Source organism: Anabas testudineus, chromosome 16 (assembly GCF_900324465.2).
Source record: "Anabas testudineus chromosome 16, fAnaTes1.2, whole genome shotgun sequence".
Taxonomy (NCBI): Eukaryota; Metazoa; Chordata; class Actinopteri; order Anabantiformes; family Anabantidae; genus Anabas; species Anabas testudineus.
Window position 1 is genome coordinate 20126853 of NC_046625.1, and position 22108 is coordinate 20148960.

The 22108-nt window shown below is 42.8% G+C and overlaps 1 protein-coding gene across 5 annotated transcripts in view; it reads left to right on the top strand.

Annotated features, from left to right (window-relative positions):
- Positions 1 to 22108, top strand: part of rims2a (regulating synaptic membrane exocytosis 2a) — a 114254-nt gene that overhangs the window by 18173 nt on the left and 73973 nt on the right. For 3 of the 5 annotated variants that reach the window (XM_026372473.1, XM_026372474.1, XM_026372475.1), the window contains 2 exons: positions 2906 to 3116; positions 13464 to 13747. In XM_026372473.1, the coding sequence (XP_026228258.1) occupies positions 2906 to 3116; positions 13464 to 13747 (495 nt within the window). Of the gene's footprint in view, positions 1 to 2905; positions 3117 to 13463; positions 13748 to 17099; positions 17437 to 22108 lie in introns of those variants that run through there. The other 2 variants (XM_026372476.1, XM_026372477.1) reach the window with 1 other exon arrangement.

Consider the following 22108-nt stretch of genomic DNA (forward strand, 5'->3'; position numbering starts at 1 on the left):
CTTGGAGAGGTGAAAATGTCTGTTTTGAATCATTCCATGTTCATGTTACAGTAGATCTCTATGGTGCCTAACTGGGACTGAGCTGTTGTTAATGTTATAAGCTACAACTGTGCTTTTCCTGCTGAAAGTCAAAATCAGCGCAGTTATAAAAAAGTCTTCATAGGTCAAGGAAGCTTTAATTTACTCCAAAGACAAATTTGTAACAAAGTCCTTAATATTTTATGGCTGCATAAAAGGATTTCATCCCACTGAGAACCTTATCATCCAACTATTAATATTAATAGTTAATAGTTACATCAGGCTAAATGCACTTTAGCAGTGTTGCTGCAGTGCATTTAGCCTGTTTTGACTTAATGTTTTTGGTTTCAGTCTGCCAAAGCACTGGAAGGTTTTATGTTCTTATCTTTATCTTTGCTAAGCCAAGTTAGCAAAGGTTTAATTTACTCAAATTAAAACTTGGCCAGCTTGTCAAGATTCAAGACACTATTCAATGTTAGCGGAGACTAAACCAGAGAACAGAAAGAAGAATGATTATTGAATCTTAACTAATCTCAAAATTATTGATAATATTGTTGTTGTTTTTTGTTTGTTTGTTTGTTTGTTTTTTAATTCTTCTACTGCTAAGTGATCTTGAAAATGTCTAATGCCCATGACTTCAGGTCAAGTGCTACAAAACGTATTATATATCATGTGACAGCTGAAGAAAACACTGCCTGGATGTTTATTCATACTGGATCAATATTTGACATATAATATTAATAATAGGCCAGTTAATACACTCATGTTGGTCCAATCATGCTTTCAGTGCCAACGTGATAAATTAAAGTTGATAGAGGAGTAAACATTCAGCTCAGCTTGTGGCAGAAGTAGAATCCAGAAGCTTGTAGAGAGCTTGTAGTTGAGCCACGGTGTTGATATGTCGAGCCTGTCATATGTCCAAGAGAGAGGCTCGTGTTACAGGCCATGTGTAGCTGCTGTGGTCCGGCCCAGAGGTAAGAGAGCTCCGATACGCTGGCATGAGATGGGACAATGAGCAGCGTATGATTACTCGTCAGCAGTGTCGCCTACAATTGACCGTGTTTGACCGAATAAGTAAACTCTTTGGCATGAGCAGTGTGTACCAGCGGCCTGCTGCCACTCTCGCCCCACTCTTTATTCATTGTTTATTCTTCGATTTCTTCTTTGCGTTTGAACTGATAATTCATTCTTCTATCTAAATACCTTGTCTTTTTACTTGTGAGCTCTATGCCTTATATATTTTCTTATAGTCTGAACTTCATCCATCCATTCTTCCTTCTTGATCTTTCTCTCTGTAAAAACTCTTCTTTTTATTACCTCTGTTCAGCCCCCGAGACCTGAGCGTGCTTTACAAGAACCTGATACAGTGAAGAGAGACATAATCATTGGTTATCTTTAACAGCTCCTCTCAGTGACCCCGTCTGTCAATAGAGCAGTGGCCCTTAGCTCATGTTGTGACCCGGGATTGAGCCCATGTCTCTGTAACTGTTTGAGTGTAAAGCGAGATTAAGTGAGAATAAAACATGATTGCTGGTAGTCTTATTTCCTTGATCCTTGGAGACAGTGGCTTTACCTATCACAGCTTTCATCACTGTTATCTGGCTTTCTGTCAGTAAATGAGATTTGGTTGGATCTGTTAAACAAGGCTACATAATCTCCGCTTGGTAAATACACAAAGGCTGTGACACAATTAGCTCTTTAATCCCTTAGTGAGCATGACGATGTGCATGCCATTGGCACTGTGGTGTTTAGAGCATGGAAAATAGCTAGCGTGACTATACACAGTCTTCAGGTGGCCATTACATTTGGGCTCTAAAGGTCTGTTTGTGGGTAAAGGAAGCACATTTATCCCAAATGCAGAGCGGTATGTGGTAAAAGGATAGTGCTGCTCAATAATTCACAAGTGCTAATGAATGTTGCAGGGGATATGTGGGGCGAAACCAATTCTAATCGCCATATTATGAAGTCAGCCCAGTGTTTAGTTTCCAAGGAGACGCTCAATTGACATGTGTCATACAAAATGCATGTGAAGAGTCCATGTAGGTTTTTTTTTCTGCAGTCTCCCAAGACTTGTTAGGAGTTAAAGATCTACTGTATAAGATCAGGTGTAATGTATCTGAAGGAGGCCATCTATAGGACACAAACAGCAAGACAAAAGAGCACAGGTAGAGCAAACAGGATGGTGGGCTCCACTGTGTGTGGCCACTGATTTCCCATAAATAATATCGAGACATGCTCATTGCGTGTATTGGTATTATCATTACCTATCAGTGTGACTCTAGGGTGTTATATGTCTCACCTTATGACTCTACTGATATAGAAACACAGGTGCAAATGATTCATTAAACGCAAAGGAACCTGAGAAAGTGGAATTAAGTGATGTTCTTAAACTTGCAAAGCAAATTTGATACCCACACCCCTGTTTTAAGAGAGGTATCAAAAGGGGGAGCACAGCTCTGAAAATCCTAAGGTCATGATGTCTGCTTTTCCTTTCAAAATCTCACTCATTGCACATGTCTGTGGTTAGTAGTCAGCCAATAGTAATATATTATTTGAGAAAAAGACTAAACACATGATTCAGAGTGCCAACAAGGATAATATTGATATTATTTTGTCAATGTCAAGATGTATTTTGTAAAAAGCATACATATACATATAAGTTTATATGTTTTTTTCCAGCAAACCTTTAAAAGTAAAAATCTTGTTGTGGTATGTTCTATACACTTCAAGTCTTCTGTTGAGGAACTATTGCTATCAGTCATTTTTTGTGTGTTATCAAAAACAATGTTTTCATGACAAACAAATTGACAATATATAGAACAGACAAGTCTTATTTTAATAGTCCCTCACCCCTTTTCTAACCTCTGTCTTTTCCTTTTGCTTACAGGAAGTTGCACCAGCAGTTTGAGTCCTATAAGGACCAGGTTAAGAAGATGGGGGACGAGGCTAAGCAGGTTCAGGACCAGAAGAGTGAAGCCCCAACTTGTGGGATATGCCACAAAACCAAGTTTGCTGATGGCTGTGGCCACCTCTGTTCATATTGCCAAACGAAATTCTGTGCTCGGTGCGGAGGACGAGTGTCTCTGCGGTCAAATAAGGTAATGCTGGCTCACACGCTTGGTACTGACAATTTTTAAGGACAGGCACACATACAGATGTGTAAGGATTTATTCAAACTGAATAAGTAAAGGAGTTTATTGTAAAGAATATTAGATTGTTTTATAAAGGGATCAGGCAGGGGAAGCAATTAACAAAAGAAAGCGTAACAGAACGGAAAAGTATCAACAGAAAATCACTGCAGGTAAAAACTAACAAGAGCAAGACTAAGGTACAATATCTGTGATCCAAGGGGGAATCCAGAACTGAACGACAAGGTCTAGAAGAAGACGAGCAGGAAAGACGAGGTGGTGAATACAGTATCAACACTGACGATCTGGCAGAGTGGTTTAGACTGAGGGTGGTTAGTGTCTGGGGAGAACAGGTGCAATACATGAGGGATGTTGGAGTGTAGCTAGAGAAGAGAAGAGAAGACAGGACTAGGAAAGGAAATGAAGGTGAAAATAACAGCATGGGCCAGGAAGTGAGGAGCAGGATCATGACACAGATGTCCAGCCTTGAGCAAATTTCTCCCTGCACTATTGTTTGAAATCCAAGGTTATGAAACATTGCACTGAAATCATAATCTGAGAATTGAGTCAACAGTGTCTCTAATGGTAACTAATGTGTTTCAGATTATCAACACCAGAGACTCTCTGCACGACTTTGTTCTAATTCTGTTCATGTGTTGATTCACAGCTGTCAATTTCCTATTCATGTTTACTGTAACTGTAACAGTTGTTTAATTTCACCACTGGAGGGAACTGTTCCTCCTTCACTGTTCCCACAAATGAACCTGAAGTGGTATAATGAGGCACTCCAGTGCTAACTAACCTTTTTCAAATCCTGCCCACAGACTAAGCCCGAGCCTTTAGTATAAGGCTGCTTAAATTTAAATCACGAGATCAGCTCTTATGTGATGCCATCCAGTCCGGCACTGTTGGAGTATGTGCCAGTGCAGCCAGGACCTACTAATGCCACTCTCAATCTCTCTCTCCCTATCTTTCCTGCCCACTTCCCCCTCTGTCTCCTTTTTCTCTTTCTGCTGCATTCCTGCTCTCATGGAATTGCAACAGGAGGACAAAGTGGTTAGCAAATCCTTTTCTTGAGACTGTGTCTAAACACAAGCATTGTCCATGAAATGCTATTTTATGTTTGTCTACACATACAGCAGCCGAAAATGATATGAAACGATCAAGAAAAGTATTGAACAAGCTGGCCTGTGAGTCTTCTGCTGAAATGAGCACTGCATAAACACTCAGATAGTCAAAAGAGTATTTATAAAAATGATAAAGATGTTTTCAATATGTTCTTCCCAGCCTTAGTTACTACTAAGTTTTTTTTTAATGACATAGATCTCTTGTGACTCCTCCATCTTTATGTAGGTGCAATATTAATGGACTACCATTTATGTTTAATACGGGCATTAAAGCATCCACCATTCAGCGACAGCATTAAAACATGTGGTGATTTTAATGTTGTGGTGAACATGCAAAACATTGAATGCTATGTCTATGATAGACAGGGGTCAGCACCCACAGTGTGGGGCTGTGTAGCCAGATTCATGGTTTTGTTAATATTAACTCCAACAAGCAGATAAAGGAAGTAACTTCCCTAATCAGACTTTGTTGAAATAACTTGAACTAGTATGGAATCATACCCATCCACACTATCCGAGTACAGTGCTCACATGTAGTACTGTGATGTGATGTGTAGGAAGATATTTCCACATGTACTACATTTGTCTTGAGTGTAATCCGCTTGTGTTTAGCTGTTGATTGTCAAACAGTAACTAAACACTCTCACTAAAGAGAGTTACATACCAGCAGGTTGTATCAAAACCAGGGCAGCAAAAACACTGGGAGAGACCTCTTGTGTGTTGCTCCCTCCAATGCCAAGACCCCAGTTGTACAGGCTGCTATTGTTCCATGGTGGATAATAGCTAAGAGATCGGTTACCATGTAGTACAGATGGTGCTGAGTAATAACACTGGCAGCAGGCTGGCATGGGTTGGGGACAGGGCATCAGTGAGACCACGGGATGTGCCTCTGAGGTAATACCCCCTACTAACCTGCTGGTGGCCTGGGCTCTTGGTACTTAAAATCAGTTATCAGTTAGATTGCTAGTCATACAGTGTGTAGATGACAGGATGTTGTCATACACACAGTCTGTTCTCTGTTGAGCTGGTAACAGAGTCCAGTTTCTTAGGGCTGACCAAATCTGTTGGGAGCCAACAGGGGTCAGCAGAGGCCAGAGCAAGCAGGGATTGGGTTTTATCTGAGACCAGATTAAGAGATTTTTTTTCAGGAGGAGATGTCATTGAGCTGTTGTACAGGTTATCAAATGAACATCTGCGAGTAGTTCACAGTTGATCTCATGTCAGCATGGGGGACTTGGGTCAGTTGGACATTTATTTACAGTCATTATGTTCACATTTGAATTCTAGATGAATGCATAACTGAGATATTTATCTGGACTTCATGACTGTTTCTGTGAATGATGTTTAATACTCACTGCACATTATTAGCCAATACAGGAGAATGCACAGTGCGTTAGTTGTTGTTGTTATTTGTGATACATTATAAAGTAGTCCCCCAGGAGATATTGACTGCTGATTGTGATAGCGATCGTGCTTGTCGTCAGTTTGCTTACTGAAGTTTTATTTACCACCATCAGCTGGTCACATTTTGGTGTACCCAACGAGCTTGTCTAAAAGGTTGTGTGTCAGTGAAAGAGGTGCTGGTGGTGAAATCTGCCCTTTTTCCATCCGTCTACTCTTTCCTTCTCTCACAGATGGTGACAGCAGTGGCAGGAGATCTTGCTCTGTGAAACACCATTGAATATTTACAAGTCTCTATGTCTGGGGCAGCTAGTGGAGCTTTAGTGCGCTGGCATATGATGGAGAGGGACTGAGAGTTAAATAGCTGGTCAAGGAATGTGTAGGCTTTGACAGAGGGAGGGCTTTGCTTGATAAAACTGTTCAGCTATGTCTATGACTCGCTTGATGTAATTATAATGAACAATTTGTTGTATCATGAGACAGATAATAGGATAAAATGTCTGTAGCTAATAATCCCTGCTCATTAATGTGCCAGGTAGATTAGCCTTTACTGTAAATACTACAAAGTGATGCCTTTGATATACATTAGAGAAGCGGTATGCCAACGTTGTGCAGATCAGATTCCGAATCTTGCTTGTAGCAGTGGAGCTCCTCACCATTCCCTGTGATGTGGCTTCAAACGGGCCTGAGGAATCAACAGTCTCCGGGGAGGAAGTCGTTTGTGATTAAAGCAGCTCTTGAAGACGTCACATGTACTATTTGGCCCATCGTCACTTTCGCTATAAAACAGAAGGGAAAGGACAATATTACATAGAGGTCTCTTTAAATGTTGAATAGCATCTTAGTGAACAGTATGCATGAGTTCCTTAACAGCTCCAGAAATCATCAGCATCATTAGAAGACGCCCAAAGAACTGTGCTGACAGTGTAATCCAATTTTCTTTATCCTAACTAACTAGTCTAGATGCAACATTAACCTAAAGAGAAATAGATGGCATGCTACGATGGACTGCCTTTGTAATGATACTAAAGTTCTGTTATCTGCAAATTGCAAATTTGGATCAGGATCAGCAAATTTGTTTGCGTGTTAGTGACGGAAAACCACAGACTAAATTCATTTTTTTTTAAAGGACTGGACGTTTTGGTGGACATCATTTGCATCTATGCTGCAGAGCTTGCAAACACATCCTTTATGTCCTCAGCTGAGAGTTTTTTATGTTTGCAGACAGACGCACAACTCTGCATTTTCAAATTGGCTGTATAAGGACTTTCACAGAGAGCCAGCGCTCCATTGTTAGCTTTAATTCCCTGATACTGGACCAAATCATGCTTATCTATCGCTGTATGACTAACTATGTGCCCCTGAGATTAAAAAGAAAGATCATTTCCCTCCTCTTGAGTGAGCCACACAAACATGTTAATCGTTGTAACCCAACATCTACAGGACAGTTCACCTTGTCACCCCTGCCCTCACGACAGTTTGTCTGAAAAACACACGGCAACAGACGTGTCCTGCGTTTTTTATTGAAGCCCTGGTACCTCCAGAGCACAGGCTGAGTCGGAGTGACACAGTGTGTGTGTGTGTGTGTGTGTGTGTGTGTGTGTGTGTGTGTGTGTGTGTGTGTGTTAACGCAAACACAGAAACAGCAGTGCCAGTCGCTCCTCTGCGTAACCGCCTTCTCCTGTCTGTCTATTGGACTGTGGCAGCAGAGCTGAGACGCGTCGCATATGCAAAGCGCGTCCACTCCGGCACAGCTCAGGCTCTATTACAGATGAACTAACACAGCGGCGGTGGCGCACACACACACACACACACACACACACACCGTGATTTCCACTGACATGGAGTCGGGGCTTGTTCGCGTCTTTTGATGCACCAACAATCCGTCGTTGGCTTTGGCACCTGCTGTGTGGACATGAACAGACACGAAGAGCGCGTCGGTTGGATCGGATCGGATGCGGCCAGTTGAGTCCCCGGTGTAACCTTCACGGTGTCCGGCGGCCGCTGCTGTGTGAGCTGTCCGCGGTGCTGAAGGTCGGAGCAGTTGCTTCGTTTTCAAGGAGCAGGAGCTGCGGACACGATAAGGACGGGTGGTCGGCGATCATTCTGCGCAGGCACGGTGGTTCCCCTCAGTGGCACCATGGGTAAGCCGAGAGACGCCGAGGCTGGAGCTGCATCACATTTGCTTTGCAAGAAATATGATCATCTCAACCAATGTTAGACGGATTCAGCCGCATTCATGAAGTTTTATTTTTCAACGCACTATTTTAGCGACATTTGATTAAGAATGAAGTCTGAAAATCCCAGACTGTGCCAGTCTTCCCAAAAGACGTTCATGTGTCAGCGTGAGCGAGGCTGAGGCTGATGAGGCTTTGACAGACACCAGCCATTTCCCTGTTTTGGATGTCTACAGTATTTCCCTCCTCTAGCCCGTGTCTCTGAACTTCAAACAAGCAACATAAATATTCATCGAGTCTATTATTATTGCTGGCGCGCGCACTAAAATTAGAAGCTCATTAAAATGCAGTTCACCACGTGCAGCCAGGGTTGCAGCATGTGAATGCAGGCGCTCCCCTTTGCTTCTTACCGCCCCCTTAATGAATTGCACTCAATTGCCCTGCAGAATTAGCATTTTGGAGGGGGGGAGGGGGGCATTAGAGCACATTCTGCATGTGTGATGTTGAAGTCGGTTGTCTTACTTTTTTTCAGAGTTTCATCTGTTTCTATACATTATTCAGTGCCACACATGCATTATAATGTGTGTCACTGCAGCCCATCACTGTGTGCAGTTGTGACAGGAATTTTGCTCTGGAGTTTTGTACTGCAGATCGTAGCCTTATTGATGTGTGTGTGTGTGTGTGTGTGTGTGTGTGTGTGTGTGTGTGTGCGTGTGCTTAATATGGATTCAGTCCAGACTGGGATGTTCAGAGGAGCACTCCACTCCCCAAACAATGAGTCTTTAATGAGTGGTTCAGTTCACCTCAGTTCAGGTGAAGGAGAGAAACACCAGGGCAATATGATACCTATGACACTTCATTTACTGCCACATGAATATTGCAGCATCTCTAGGTTTTACTTTAGAGCATTTCTGAAGATTATTTTCTGCTGCGTTTTCCTTTATTGGATTTCAGATAGCTAGCAGGGTGAAAGAGGAAGAAATGAAATGTTTTCCCACATGGAAGCAAAGCAGGAAGGTCTGAGTTTTTATTGTGTGCATCTCAGAAGACTGGCCCATCAGCATGTCCACATCTTTTCTTCATCTTCTCTTTTCTAACTCTCAAATAAAGTTCATTCAGCAGCGGTGACAATCACTTCTTCTCTAAATTATAAAGACTTTGCTATGATATCAAGAGGAGCTTTTCAGCAATTGTAATACATACAATGTAAATTAGTATAAAATAAAATAAGTGACTGCATATATGTCATAGATTTTATTTAAAATTAAATAAATTTCCAATTGATTCAATTGCAATGTGCCTGGAAGGATACTGCTGATTCACTCTGGGGCCCTTGTTAAGTAATGTTGTAGTGTAGGTCAATGGCCACAAGAGAGAGCTCAGTGCTCTGTCTTTTTTTTTTTTTTTTTTTTTTTTTTTTTTTTGCATGTGTGACGTGTATGTGTGTGTATGACTCCTCCAGGAAAATTTTGAATGGAGCAGCTAAAAGGGAACGTACCAGTACATCGCTGAAGGGTACTGTACCGTACGCTATTTACAGTTTACTGAATATATGATACAGTGCAGGACTATTAACCACAAAACGCTACGTTACCATTACCCACATCATTTAGGAACAGATAAATGTTTTCTGTCAAAGAGAGTCTGTCATTCTGTGACATTTGTGACCTGTGAATTTCTATTCTCACTCCCTAGGCACAAACACATTTTTAGAGGATTATATTTGCTGGTATCACTGAGAACACTATCAGCCTGCCGAGAAAGTATTACAAAGGAAATTATTTATTGATCCCATGGCACTAGTTGTTTGTTTCCCTTAATTCAGTGCCTCGGTAAACAGCGTATATATTAAATAGAGTATATATATTCTTGGTTTTCAGTGTCTGATAGAGCTAGGATTTTAGCTTTCTATATTTAGCTGCAGATTCAATGACTATGAAATGGCCCTGTCAGAGGGCTGCTGCCCCAACCCTTCCTCTATGCTCTGCCCCAAAGGGACACATGTGCATGTATTTGGAGTGGTTTGGCTAAACCGGCTCTCTTGAATGAATGAAGGGTATTCTAGTTTGCTGTCTTTAGACCGCTCCCCTAGTTGGATTGTTAGCAGCCTCATGGTGTGCGATGCCTCTGACAGTATGATGAAACGCAGGAAAAAAGATGAATGAGTGAAACGTGTTTCTGTTACTGCCACATAGTTCACTGGGATAAAGCAAGATTAGGTTTTCCTTCATTCTGTTATAGCTACGGTCTGTTAATTTAGTAATTCCGAATACTGTCAAGCATAATCTCATTCAGCTAAGATGCTGTTGGACTGCCTTTTGCATGCTTAGCCTGGAATCCTTTTTTTTTTTTCAACCAAGAAGAAAACCTATGAGAGATATCCCACATGCTTCTCTTTAAGTTAATAAAACTTAAACATCTTTAAAAGCGCTTTGGTTAATTTGAAAAGTGTACTGTTATAAAGCTCAAAGCAAATCTGCTTTTATTTTGGAGTTCATATAATATTTAGGACGTACAAGGATTCCATCCAGCTGTGACAATTTCCTTACCTTTGATCTTCTCGCCTAATAGACTGTATAAACATCCATTTTTATTCTGACTCCGTTCCAAGACGCAAAGCTAATCCAAGAATTGATGTCCAAGGCTCATTGTGCTCAACATTTACTAGACCCAGTGCACGTTGTTGTTGGCCTCATTTCTTTGGAATACTAATGTGCTATTAGGTATTCTATAATAAGATAAAAGAGATCAACATGTGAAGTCCAAGGGTGGGGAACATGGTTAATTGTTATTGGCAGACTGCAGAGGTGCATAACAACTAGCTCATGTGTTAATTGCAGTTTGGAGGGGTAAATATGTAGGCCATATGCTGCCATTTTCTATTAAGATACTGGGGTGTTAGTGTACTTCACATTGACGGTGTATCTGCTGTCTCTGGAATCCCTGGTATTTAGCAACACATGTCTGCCTGCACCTTGATCATTGCTTAGTGCATCATCAAGCCAACAGATGAAAGCTGGTGTCTGTTTCTAAATGGCCTCTCCATATGATAACCCTAGGGGTGCACCGATCCAAGATTCAGTATTTATGTTAGTCCAATACTGGTCAAAGGAGCAGTAATAAATAATAAAACAAAATAAAGCACAGTTGGCATAGTTAGAACAGCAGCATTATCAGATTGCAAGCTCACTAAGCTTTAAGCTTACCTCCTACTTGCCTCCTGTCCTTTGTGAGGAAGATTAGTTACTTTCTCTGATAAACGGGGACTCTTCTTTGCTTGTTCACAATGTAACACCCTTGGAAAAAATCAGCTCCTGAGAACGCTGGTTTGCAAAGACAGAGCGTAGAGGAGGTGTTGCTGTTTTGCGTCCACTGTTCAGGTCGGGCAGGGTGGACATTTACCCTGTCTCTCAAATAGGCTGTAGTTCCATTTCCATTCATGCTAGTTGTTCCACTGCGGTAGACCAGTTTGGCACTCAGCTTTTGTCTTGTCATGGCTTTAAGTGTTTCCACAGTAACTGCGATGAGTGAGAGGGATGTCATGCTCCCAAGCTGAGATATAGCCTATGTATGCTTTTTAAATACACACACTACATCCTCCTGACAAGTGTGTTTTACATTTACATCTAGTCATTTGGCAGACGCTTTTATCCAAAGTGACTTACAAATGAGACAAGGGTAGGCAGGGTACACGTAAGGAGGTCTTGCCTAAGGAGGGCCGCCGTGTTTTTAACACCTCAACTGTTTAAGAGAAGGAAAACGATTTTATAGTATCAGTATCTGCAGATACTGTGCTGTGGCATCTGTATCGAACATGCAAAAGTGACATTGAGCCAACCCTAGTTAACATCACTCTAATAAACCCTAGTTAACATCACTCTAATATACAGGTGCAGAAAGTGATGTGTTGTTGATCGGCAGGAAAACCGGCCTTGGTGGCTTCTAGGTCTTATCCGATGACTCATGGTTCATTGCAGGGCTCTCACCATGACCCCTGTTAAAGAGGCAGTCATGGCCTCACTGGCTACTCTCCTCTGGGACACATAAAGCACAGTTTGTAGCCTCGCTTATTCCATTGTGTGTCAGCACAGTTATAGCCCATCTGTAACATTGATAGCTGGTCATAAATGTCTCATGTGTCAATATCACATAATCTAATACATGCTGCCTGTGGTAGGGCTGTTAAGCTTTTTCTCACCGTGTTGAAAATGTAATGGAGAAAATTCATATTTCTAGCTAGAATTTAAAGCTGTGTCTTGATGTGTTGAGGCAATGTTTGCTGTTTCTGTGCACTAAATGTAAGAGTAGAACTTGCTGTGTTGCTTGTTTAGGTGGTGCTGCAGCCCAGAGAGGAATTATTTGGACGTTTCAGTACATTTCTAATGTAGGAGAGACCAGAAGATGGCAGCCTTTGGAACGTCAAGTGAATGTCAAGATAGCTTCACTACTCATAGCCTACAGTCAGTAGTGGTTGCCTTGCAAAGTTTAGGTACTCGTGGGTTGTGCTGCTGCCATTAAAACAAATGAAAACTGTCCTAAGAGAAAATATCTATGTGCTGCACTACGGGTTACCATGTGTTCATTTCCACACAGTTCTTACTCTGTGCCTCACAGTGCTTAAAGTCCAGCCAGCCGCTCAGAGCACCAGCAGTTGTGCTTTATAATATAGCTATGAATCCAGCCCTAAAATGCCATTCAATTTTAATTTGATTCAAGGTTTACAGAAAAAATAAAGGCCAAGCTACGGACCAGCTGATGGCAGGTGAGGCAGCATTCAGGGCATGCTCACAGTAATAGCGATAATGCACTGACTCAGCAATGGAACTGTAAAGCACAGGAGAGTGGCGGGGTGTAGGGGGGTTGCAGTAGCTTTTGTCCACCCTAATTGCAGTGTGGTTTGTCAATCATTTGGTAAATGCTTTTTCTTTTCAGTCCCTTCAGTAACACCTTGATATCACTTTAAGTTCCTCACTGCTAATAGGGCAGGCATGGTCACTTGGAACTGGCATGACTAAGATACAGGTTACATTCATTTTCTGCAGAGGTTGACTCTGCATTGCTGATGTTTGCTAACCAGAAACAATAATTTCATGCAACAAATAACAAAAATTAACTTGTGTGTGCAAAATGCAAATCTTAGCATGTTTGATCTGTGCTAAAAACATCTACAGGGAATTATGGAATTATGTGGACTCACAGAGTCATGACAAAAAAAAACCAAACAAAACAAAATAATAATATTAAAAATAAGAAACTACTTTGCCTTCAGGAATTTCAAAGGCTGCTGCATGTGTAAAATATCATCATTCGCCTCATCAACATGAACTGTCAGTATTGTCGCTGTGGGGTGAACAAATAAAATTGAAGCTTTAGATTTTTTTTTTCTAAATTAAAAGTTTATTTAAAACTAGTTTAGTAGTTGCAAATTAGACACTTTTGATATAAAAATTTTCACCCAGTAACAGCGATATGCTTTGCAGATTGTGACAGCTTTGTAGAAGACCAACACATAAATCACTCCATTACAGCTCATCATAGGTTATATAAGCCTGCCTTTACCTGTCACCATCCCCATTTCAAACCAATAACATTTCCCCTTCTCTCCCCTACAGGTTATGTGGGTATGCAACTTGTGCCGAAAACAACAAGAAATCCTCACCAAATCGGGAGCGTGGTTCTACGGCTCAGGGCCTGGTCAGGTGTTTGAGGGAGGGCCGCAGGGGAAGAAGGCCAAACTGCAGGACCCGTCCCTTTACCCCTACCAGGGAGCCTCAGGGGTCTTGACACCAGCGTCAGGTAGAAGCAGACCACACGGTGGGCTCCTGCCCAGACAGGCGTCCCTTGATAATGGTTCAGGGCTGAGATACTCGGGACCCAGTGACTCACCAATAGACAGGTCAGTTCCTATTTAAATTGCTTTTATTTGTCGTGTGTAATCAAATATATTGTTTGATCAGAGAGTAATGCATCACAGATGTGAAGATAATGAATATGATGCTGCCTAATGAGGGTGCATGGACATAGCTACAACAGAACCTCTAGCATTGTCACTGATCTCTGCGCCCATTGTACAGGTAGCCCAGAACAATGATTTAAGCTTAGCATCAAAACAGTGTCTCACAGCAAGCAAGTCAGGACCCCACATCAAACTGTTTGCATAGGATGCTCATGAGGCCTATAAAGGCGAGAGAGAGACACAGATACTGTATCTAGCACCAAGTCAGCAATTCTACAGTCATCATCCACCCACTCACCCTCTCACAGACAGCACACCAGCACATGTGAACCCAGATGGTTGCATGCCACGCTCAGCTACGAAGGGGCGCTGGCAGGTTAAAGTGTGCTTGCAAGAATTTAGACCATCTCACAGCTTTTGAGAGAAAACTCCATTGTCCACAGAGTGTTTTAAAACTTGAATAACTGTTTTGTCATCAGGAATGTCTGTAAGCCAGTTTGGACACTGCGAGGCTTGAAATTGAAAATGTTTTTTTGAATAGAAAAGCAAGAGCAGGCCTAATTACGATGCAGAACATTGTGTTCCATTTCTCATATGCACTAAATGCCTCCTCTGAGTCGAACACTCTCAGCTGCTGACAACACGGACATGCTGTGCTTGTGAATTCTACATCCGGTTGCTTATTTCTTGATACTGGTGTCAAGTAAGCCATTTACTTTGATGTCCACATGGGGGCACCTTCATCTTTCTTCTTCTAAAGGGGGAGCCACACTTACAGTGAGGATCTGCTCACTTCAGAATTTAGCTTCTCTACAGAAATCAGTAGGCAAATACAGTAGGCAGCGAGCCAATCTGAAAACCTTTTCCATGTTCAAAATTCAACATTTCTTCAGTGCAAACTCAGACAATGCAGTACTTTAATGAGTCCAAACATACATATGGACGGATACAGGCTAATTAGAGCTTAAGAATAGTCTTTGGTTTGGATAAATATACCTGTGATCTGTAAAGTGAAATGACTTAGGCTTGGTATTGGCAACGCTGAAGAGCATCATGCTCCCTACTTCTACCTTGTGTTACAGTGAGGCAGTGAGATCAGGCTTTGTTTTCCATAACCCTAGTCAGTCACAGCAAGCATAGGTTATGGTCAGTCTCTGCTGCACACTGTGTATATGGTATGTCAAACATATCCTTTTCTGTTGAAGTCCAGCATACCTGCCCACGCCAAAACAAATGTCCTCTATATTTCTCCCCTGTTCAGGTAGAACTCTGTTCCTGTCCTATGTTTTTTAAATCGTCCATCAGCCTGTCTTTACATTCTTAACAAAGGGCATCAGAGAGGCAAAGCATCATCTATGACGATGTTCTGCAATTAAAGTTACAGTAAACTTATGAGCTCAGTTAGTCATTTCCTGTAGCGGTCAATGCCCTTGCCACTGTATATTAATTGATTGCATGGCTACAGAGGTGGAGATGGTAGCAGGGAGTGATTCTCATTTTGGCATTGCCTACATTCACAGTGACACAACAGGTAACTGGCTGTCTGGAAATTCATGGGATAATGCTGATGATGGATAGCAGAGAGTCCATAAATAGAACTCCCACTGCATAAGCAACAAAACTCCCTTTCATTAATCTTAAAGAATGTTTAAATTAACTCCTTGATGTGTTATGCTGGAGAAAAAAGGGGAAACACTGACAGTCTATTTATAAAGAGAAATAACTTGGGAAGGCTTCTAATTTATCTTGCTCTTAGAGGTGTCATTTGAATGAACACACAGATAGGCCGGGGCAGCTGCAGTGTTGGGTGAGGCTGATGAAACAACAGTGATTATGCCGGGACTGGAACATGGTGGTTTTATTTCTTGATATTCTGCATTGATATTGTCCAATTTACTACATTTAGCCTGACAAGACAAACCTTCTGTTCAAAGTGTTTGAAGAAGAATACAGATTGCGATGGCCCTTTAACAACCAGCTCGGCCTCGAATAGAACAGCAGCATGATCATTGTTGCTTGGCCTAACGTGGTCATAGACATAGATTTCATTATTAATACGGTGCTTTTTGATTTCCTTTCAAGTACAGTAGTAATTTCATGAAATAGGTCACACTGACATCGAGTTCTGTTCTCTGAGCTAAGATTTTTAAAGGGAACACACCTTAACTCTTCATTATAACTGTCTATCATACACCCTGTTATGTATCGTGGTAATAACACTACTGCTCTGCTCTTCTTTTGTAAGTCATTTTCTAATATGTGTTTCAGCTTTTTAAAAACTCACTCGGTCTTAAAGCAGGCTTCAGTTGCGTGGTCCATCCCCAAAGTGCAGCAAATAGTCCTCCTTGATGAAAGACATCCTGACATGTGACAGTAGGAAAAACACTGGTGTTAATAATAACACGAATGCGGTTGAAACCCACTTAGTTGATTCAGTTTTAGGATCATGGTGTTGTGAATGCTGGCTCTCCATCTCACTTTGACTTAGCTTGAATAGAACAGAGCCACTCATAATGCTTATTAGCATCAACTGTAATTGTCCTGCTATGACAGGAAATGTGTGAAATGTGTGTGTTGCTGAAAATGTCTGTTCATTATGTGACCAGCATGTTATTCTAACTGATATCACGAAAAGATGTGTTGTTGTACTGGGGCAAATTTTGAATTTAGGGATGCAATAGACCTGCAAAGAGGAAACTGATTATAATGTCCTGGCAGTAATATTCATACACACACTCTCCCTTTTAGAGATACTAGCACTGTCTTCCTTTATTAATGATGAGGAGCTGATGCTGTGAAGCCAAATGTGGGATGGAAGAAGAAAAAAAAAAAAACTGACGACAGCATCAGCTCTCTCCATTCTATTGAATTGGGATCTTTCTGCTGCTGTGCGCGTCCCAAAGAGTGCATGATAGAGGATGGAGCGATATGGCAAAGAGTGCGCACGATTGCATATTAGCCCCGTAGTGTGTGTGCCTGTGCGTGTGTTAGCGCGAGTGTATGCTCTTCATCGGCGACTGGGAAATATGAGTTGAATGTGAGGCAGCAGCTGATGCACCGGTGAGGGATGCTGCTGCTGCTGCTGCTGCTGCTGCTGCTGGCTGCCGTGTAGGATGATTCTGAGCTCCTTCTTTCCTCCGGGCGCTTCTTTGACTCTTCCTGCACACCGAGAGGAGATTTTTTGCCTCAACGAAAAGAGAAAAGGCTCGTTACCGGCACCAGCACTACCTCCTCTCTCTCGCTTCAGGTCTCAAACATTATGACTGAAGGATCCCTCCCGAAATGCGTCTCGTTTGAGGACACTTTTTACCAGGAGCGGCAGGAGAAATATGGAACTTGATCGGCGCCTTTTTGCGTTGAATGCGCTCCGGGAGATAATAATAACAACGTACTGAGGAGGTATATGTGTGGAGGGGGGCGTCCGGAGAGAGCGCAGGCTCCGGGATGTATTGTTGGTGAAAGGAAAAAGGGTGATTTACTGAGGATAAAAGAAAACGGAGGGGGAAAATGCAGTTTGAGACATTGCGTCAGTTCTGTAGCTCGGTTTTATCACATTTCAACGGGGCTTTCACGGCGCCTCAGAACATCTTACAGACGGAGCTATTCGAGCAGGCGTTGAGCAACATCGGGTGAGTGATTCCTTTGTAAAGAAATGCCCTGAAGGACTTCCCCGCTGGTATGTCAAACGAGTATTGGGGGGTGGGGGTTATTGCGTTTATCGATCGGCAGCCAGCCTGCGTAATAACAGCCTACAGTACAGCCTGGTACTGGTGCTACTGCAGATATTTCCTGGCTGGATGATGGGGTCGAACAGTGGTTTTCTGCGTGCGCGCGCGCGCGCGCGCATGTACCTAGTTTGAAGGTTTGTGAGCAGGGTAGCTTAAATGTACCGTCAAGATGGACTGTGGCCGTGGCGAGGTGTGACTGTGCGGTGCGCGCAGCCGGGGATGCGTACGCGTGCGCGTCCGCCTCAGCGCACCGCTGCTGCAGCGTGTGTGCTATACTGCCTCTGCCGCTGCTGCTGTTGTGCTTGAGAGGAGAACATGGGCGGTGGGAGGGAGGGGGGTAGAGATGGTAAATGTACATTTTTAAAGAGCCCAGAGATGGAAATGTTTGGAAACGCCACCCCCAACACATCCACACGAACCAGTCACACACCCGACTCTCCATGCACACAGTGGTACAAGCGAAGGTACATCACAGGTACGAGGATTTGATAAGGTAGAGTCGACTGACGTGCACAGTACATACTGTACACACTACCACTGAATTAAGACATCTTTGTAGAATAAACTGTGTGTTTCAGACTCTACCTGTATTTCTAGCTAGAAATGCTTTGCTTTGCTTAAATGTAACTGTAAATTTTGACATGTGGAATCAGGGGGAACCAGGAGTTGAACTTCTAATCGTCTATCCCCGGGGGTTGTACCTGAATGCCATAACAACTGAGCTACAGTTGCCCCAATGTTCTCCCAGCCATATGGCTAAATCCAAATTCTTAAATATAAAATGAAATGAGAAATAATAAGTTAATAATACATGAAATATCACTGGAGCGTATTGCGATTAGTCGGGTAAATGCTCAGAGAGCCCTCTGTTCATCAGGCCAGGCATACTTGTTAGACACATAATGCACACTGCAGAAGGGCTTCAGACTTGTAAACAGACACACGTTCCTGCAGCCCCGTTGCTGAGAGAACATGCAGGCCTCTTTCCTTGCTTTGGTATAGACACAGGCCCCATATCTCCACAACATGCACTGCCTGTCTCCGGGGACTGTGAGGCGTCCCTCTTGTCCCCCCACCCTACCGTCAGAAATAATTTACAGCATTGCTAGGCTCTCTGCCACCTCACATTACATGGCCAGAACATTCAGCCACTGAAAGGACTGAACAGGGGGCTCTGTGCCTGGAAACTGTGATCCAGCAATCATCACATCTGACTGATTAAATTGATTTATCTTATTTTTCATTGCTGCCCTTTCTCAGCAAATTCCTTCAGTAAGAGCCGTCTCTGAATGCTAGCTGACTAAATTATCATGTTGCTATATTTGTATGACTAAACAGTAGAACTTCAGTGGTCAGCTTTAATACTGTTCCAGCCTAATTGTTCACAATTGTTCTCTAGGCCTGTAAATAGTATCATGTGTTTCATGGGTTTACGACACAACTCTGCAAACCAGCAACGTGTGCTATTATCACTGGCTATCCAGCTTGGCCATCTGTTCGATCAGGGCTGTTTGTGTCTCTTTCTGTCTCGCGGTCTGTCTCTCCCTTTCTCTCTCTCTCTCTGTATTTCTTTCTGGCCCCGGCCAGTGCTGCTAATGGGCTGTATGCTTTTAGATCCAGCCTCCATGTATTATGCATGTGTGCGTCAGCAGAGGTCCTAATGGGGTGTGGAGATCTGTTCTTAGAAGGTCTGAATTTTGAATTGGTTTTGAATGGAGTGGTCACTACATTTAAATTGCAACCATACTTGCCCACTCCTCGTCCACCACACACACACACACACACACACACATGCACCATTCCCCAACGCCCGCCAACCACCACTTGCAGCAGCTCTTTTTATTTGTTTCCCTGAAATGGACGGCTGTGTGCAGCCGAAGAAGACATGTTGTTGAATCTGTGGTATAAGTCTTGTAAGACTTTTGTAAAGTGTATGATATAGGATTACTGGGAGATGAATGGCAAAAATGAATTTGATTTTATGCATACATGCCATGCATTGAAAGCAACACTGTGATTGGGCATGTTAAAGAAAGCCCATACTGCTAATGTTTCATGAGTTCAAATGAGCCAAGTCTTGGGTGTGATTTTAGTGAGGCATCTCCACAATCACAGTTGTTTACTTCATCCCACAATCTCTTGTAACGTCCTCCTGCAGTGACAGAATATTTGCAGCTGTGCCCATCTGTATTTTATACCTTAAATGTGCACTACAGTCACACAGGAGAAAAAAAAAAAACAACTTATTTCCACCACAGTCACTTCTACACTGAAGGTTCCTCTGAAGTGGAACCCCTCAGGCTGTCTACCCCTCCCCTTCCCATCACAGTCCCTTCACTCGTCCTCTCCAGTGATGGGGTTACCATAGTGATGACATGCAATATTTGATCAACAGAAATGATGATGTATCCTACCCGTCTTCTTATTCCAAGACAGAATTTTGTGACAATGTCCTCACTCTCTACAGTTTTGTTTTGACTTGTGAACGAATGTCAGATTTCAGGACTTATGTTTATGTATGTTTTCAACATGGTAGCATTTTTTATACACTTACCAACAAAATTATCTGTATTATCCAAGAGTTTATGCCCTAATATGTTGAAAATAACTGATTCAATAGATTTTGAAACTTTAATTTTATGGTTACTTGGCCATCATAATGGTTTTACATCATCTATGATTCCACTTAGTAAAGAAAACTCAAACAGCTTCTTCAGGGAGTTTTGAGACCTCTTAATCAAGAACCAAGTTTGAGTTGCTTTTCAGCAATGTGTTTGCAAGGTACATTGTCTGTACCAGCACTAGACCAGACCAGATCCAGATTGAGCAACTTTAGCAGTGTGTGTTTGTAGTGTAGTGTTTATCCTTTTATTAATATCTGGCATAACAGAGCTCGTGCTGTTTTGAGTTCAGTGTGTTTGGTGTATTAGCCAATCGTGCACATTTAGCATCAGATCTTACTCAAATACAGTCAACAGAGAGGATAATAATTACCCAATTTTTAATTACATTTTATTTTCAAAATGTGCTCAGTCACATGATTTTGAGGTAACTTAAATTAACACTCACATCCAGACTGCCAGGTGTGTAGCATGAAGGCACTTTCATTCTAACTTTGACTTCTGCAGCTTCTTGTCAGCTCGTATTGATAACAGTGGATGTGAGGTGAGAGGGGCACAGTACAGATACAAAGCAAGTGAAGAAAACTAAGAAAGGAACACAGCGGGAACCAAGAACACCCAGGCATCAGTCACCATGGTGACACAGCTGTAGAGGAGGCAGACATAGCAGGCTGCGGCTTGTGGGACTCTGAACCCCTTGGGTTCCAAAGTCTTGTTGATGTGACAGAACTGGGGGAAAGGAGAAGAGGAGAATCAGAGGAGAGGAGTAGGAGGAAGAAGGGAGGTAAGGAGGAGGAAGAGGCTGCAGACCTAGAAACGAAGAGAGACAAGGACATACATTCACAGCAGTCCCTCCCTCGGCTCTGCACAGTCCTGGGCACTGTTGATTTGGGGGCTGCATCCACCTTGATGCTCACAGTAGTATGCAGAACATTTACCTGTCCCCTGTTTCTTACCGTTGTTTGTCCAGGGTAAGTTGATTGAGTGAGTGTTTTCTCTCCACTCTCCACATTCCCACAGTTCCACATTAACACCTTGCAGATGCAAAATCAAGCTGACTTAGCTGGTGCTACTGGGAGTTGAATGCCTTGCTCAAGGGCTTCTCAACAGCAGCTGTTAAGGGAACGGAGAACATTACACTGTCTTTGTCCTTACCCACATTTTCCCAACCAGCCTCAAGGCTATCATCATCTCTTTTTTCGGCTCTGTGAGTACTATAAAGTAGCATCTTGAGGGTTTAGTTGTAGGAGTCAAAGTGAGGCTCCACTGTATCTGCAGCAGTTTTTTCCAACACCCAACATCCCGTCACACTTCGCCCACACTCAGCCCACCGTCAGCCCCACGGTGTTATACACGGGTGTTTGCGGCAATCAGCAGCTGTAATTAAGCCAGCCCTTTATTGGTTTTGTCCTCGCCAAGGGAGACGTGCACAGGAAGAAGGGAGGCCCTGGTTTATTGCCTGAGTGTCTAAGAGAGGGGTTATTATGATTGCACACTGGAGAGGGAAAGAAAAGAAGTGGATAGGGAGGGAGAGATAAAGTGGAGAGAGCTGGAGTGATATCAGCACAGAGGAAAACGGGATGAATAGTGTGAGAGAGCCAGCGGTAGAGGCTGAATCGATATGCTTGACTCCTTTCTGCTCCTCTCTGCTCTCACCAAATCATATCTCAGCATCAGATAGAGTGAGAGAGGCAGAAAGAAACACACAGAGAGAACTGGTAGCTAGTGGTGTGCTGTGTAGGCAGATAAGCACCAGGCTAATGTCCCAGCCCCAGCCTCAGGCCTTCTGCCACTGCTGCTAACGCTGCTGTCCAAAGAGGGAGCGGAGGATTGGTTAGAGGTTTCCAGGGCAGAATCCCGTAGCCGGTGGTACACATGATGTAAGATGTACATTACTACAGATGCGACCGCCCCGGCCATTTTTTGCAATAAAACATGACGGGAAAGTTACA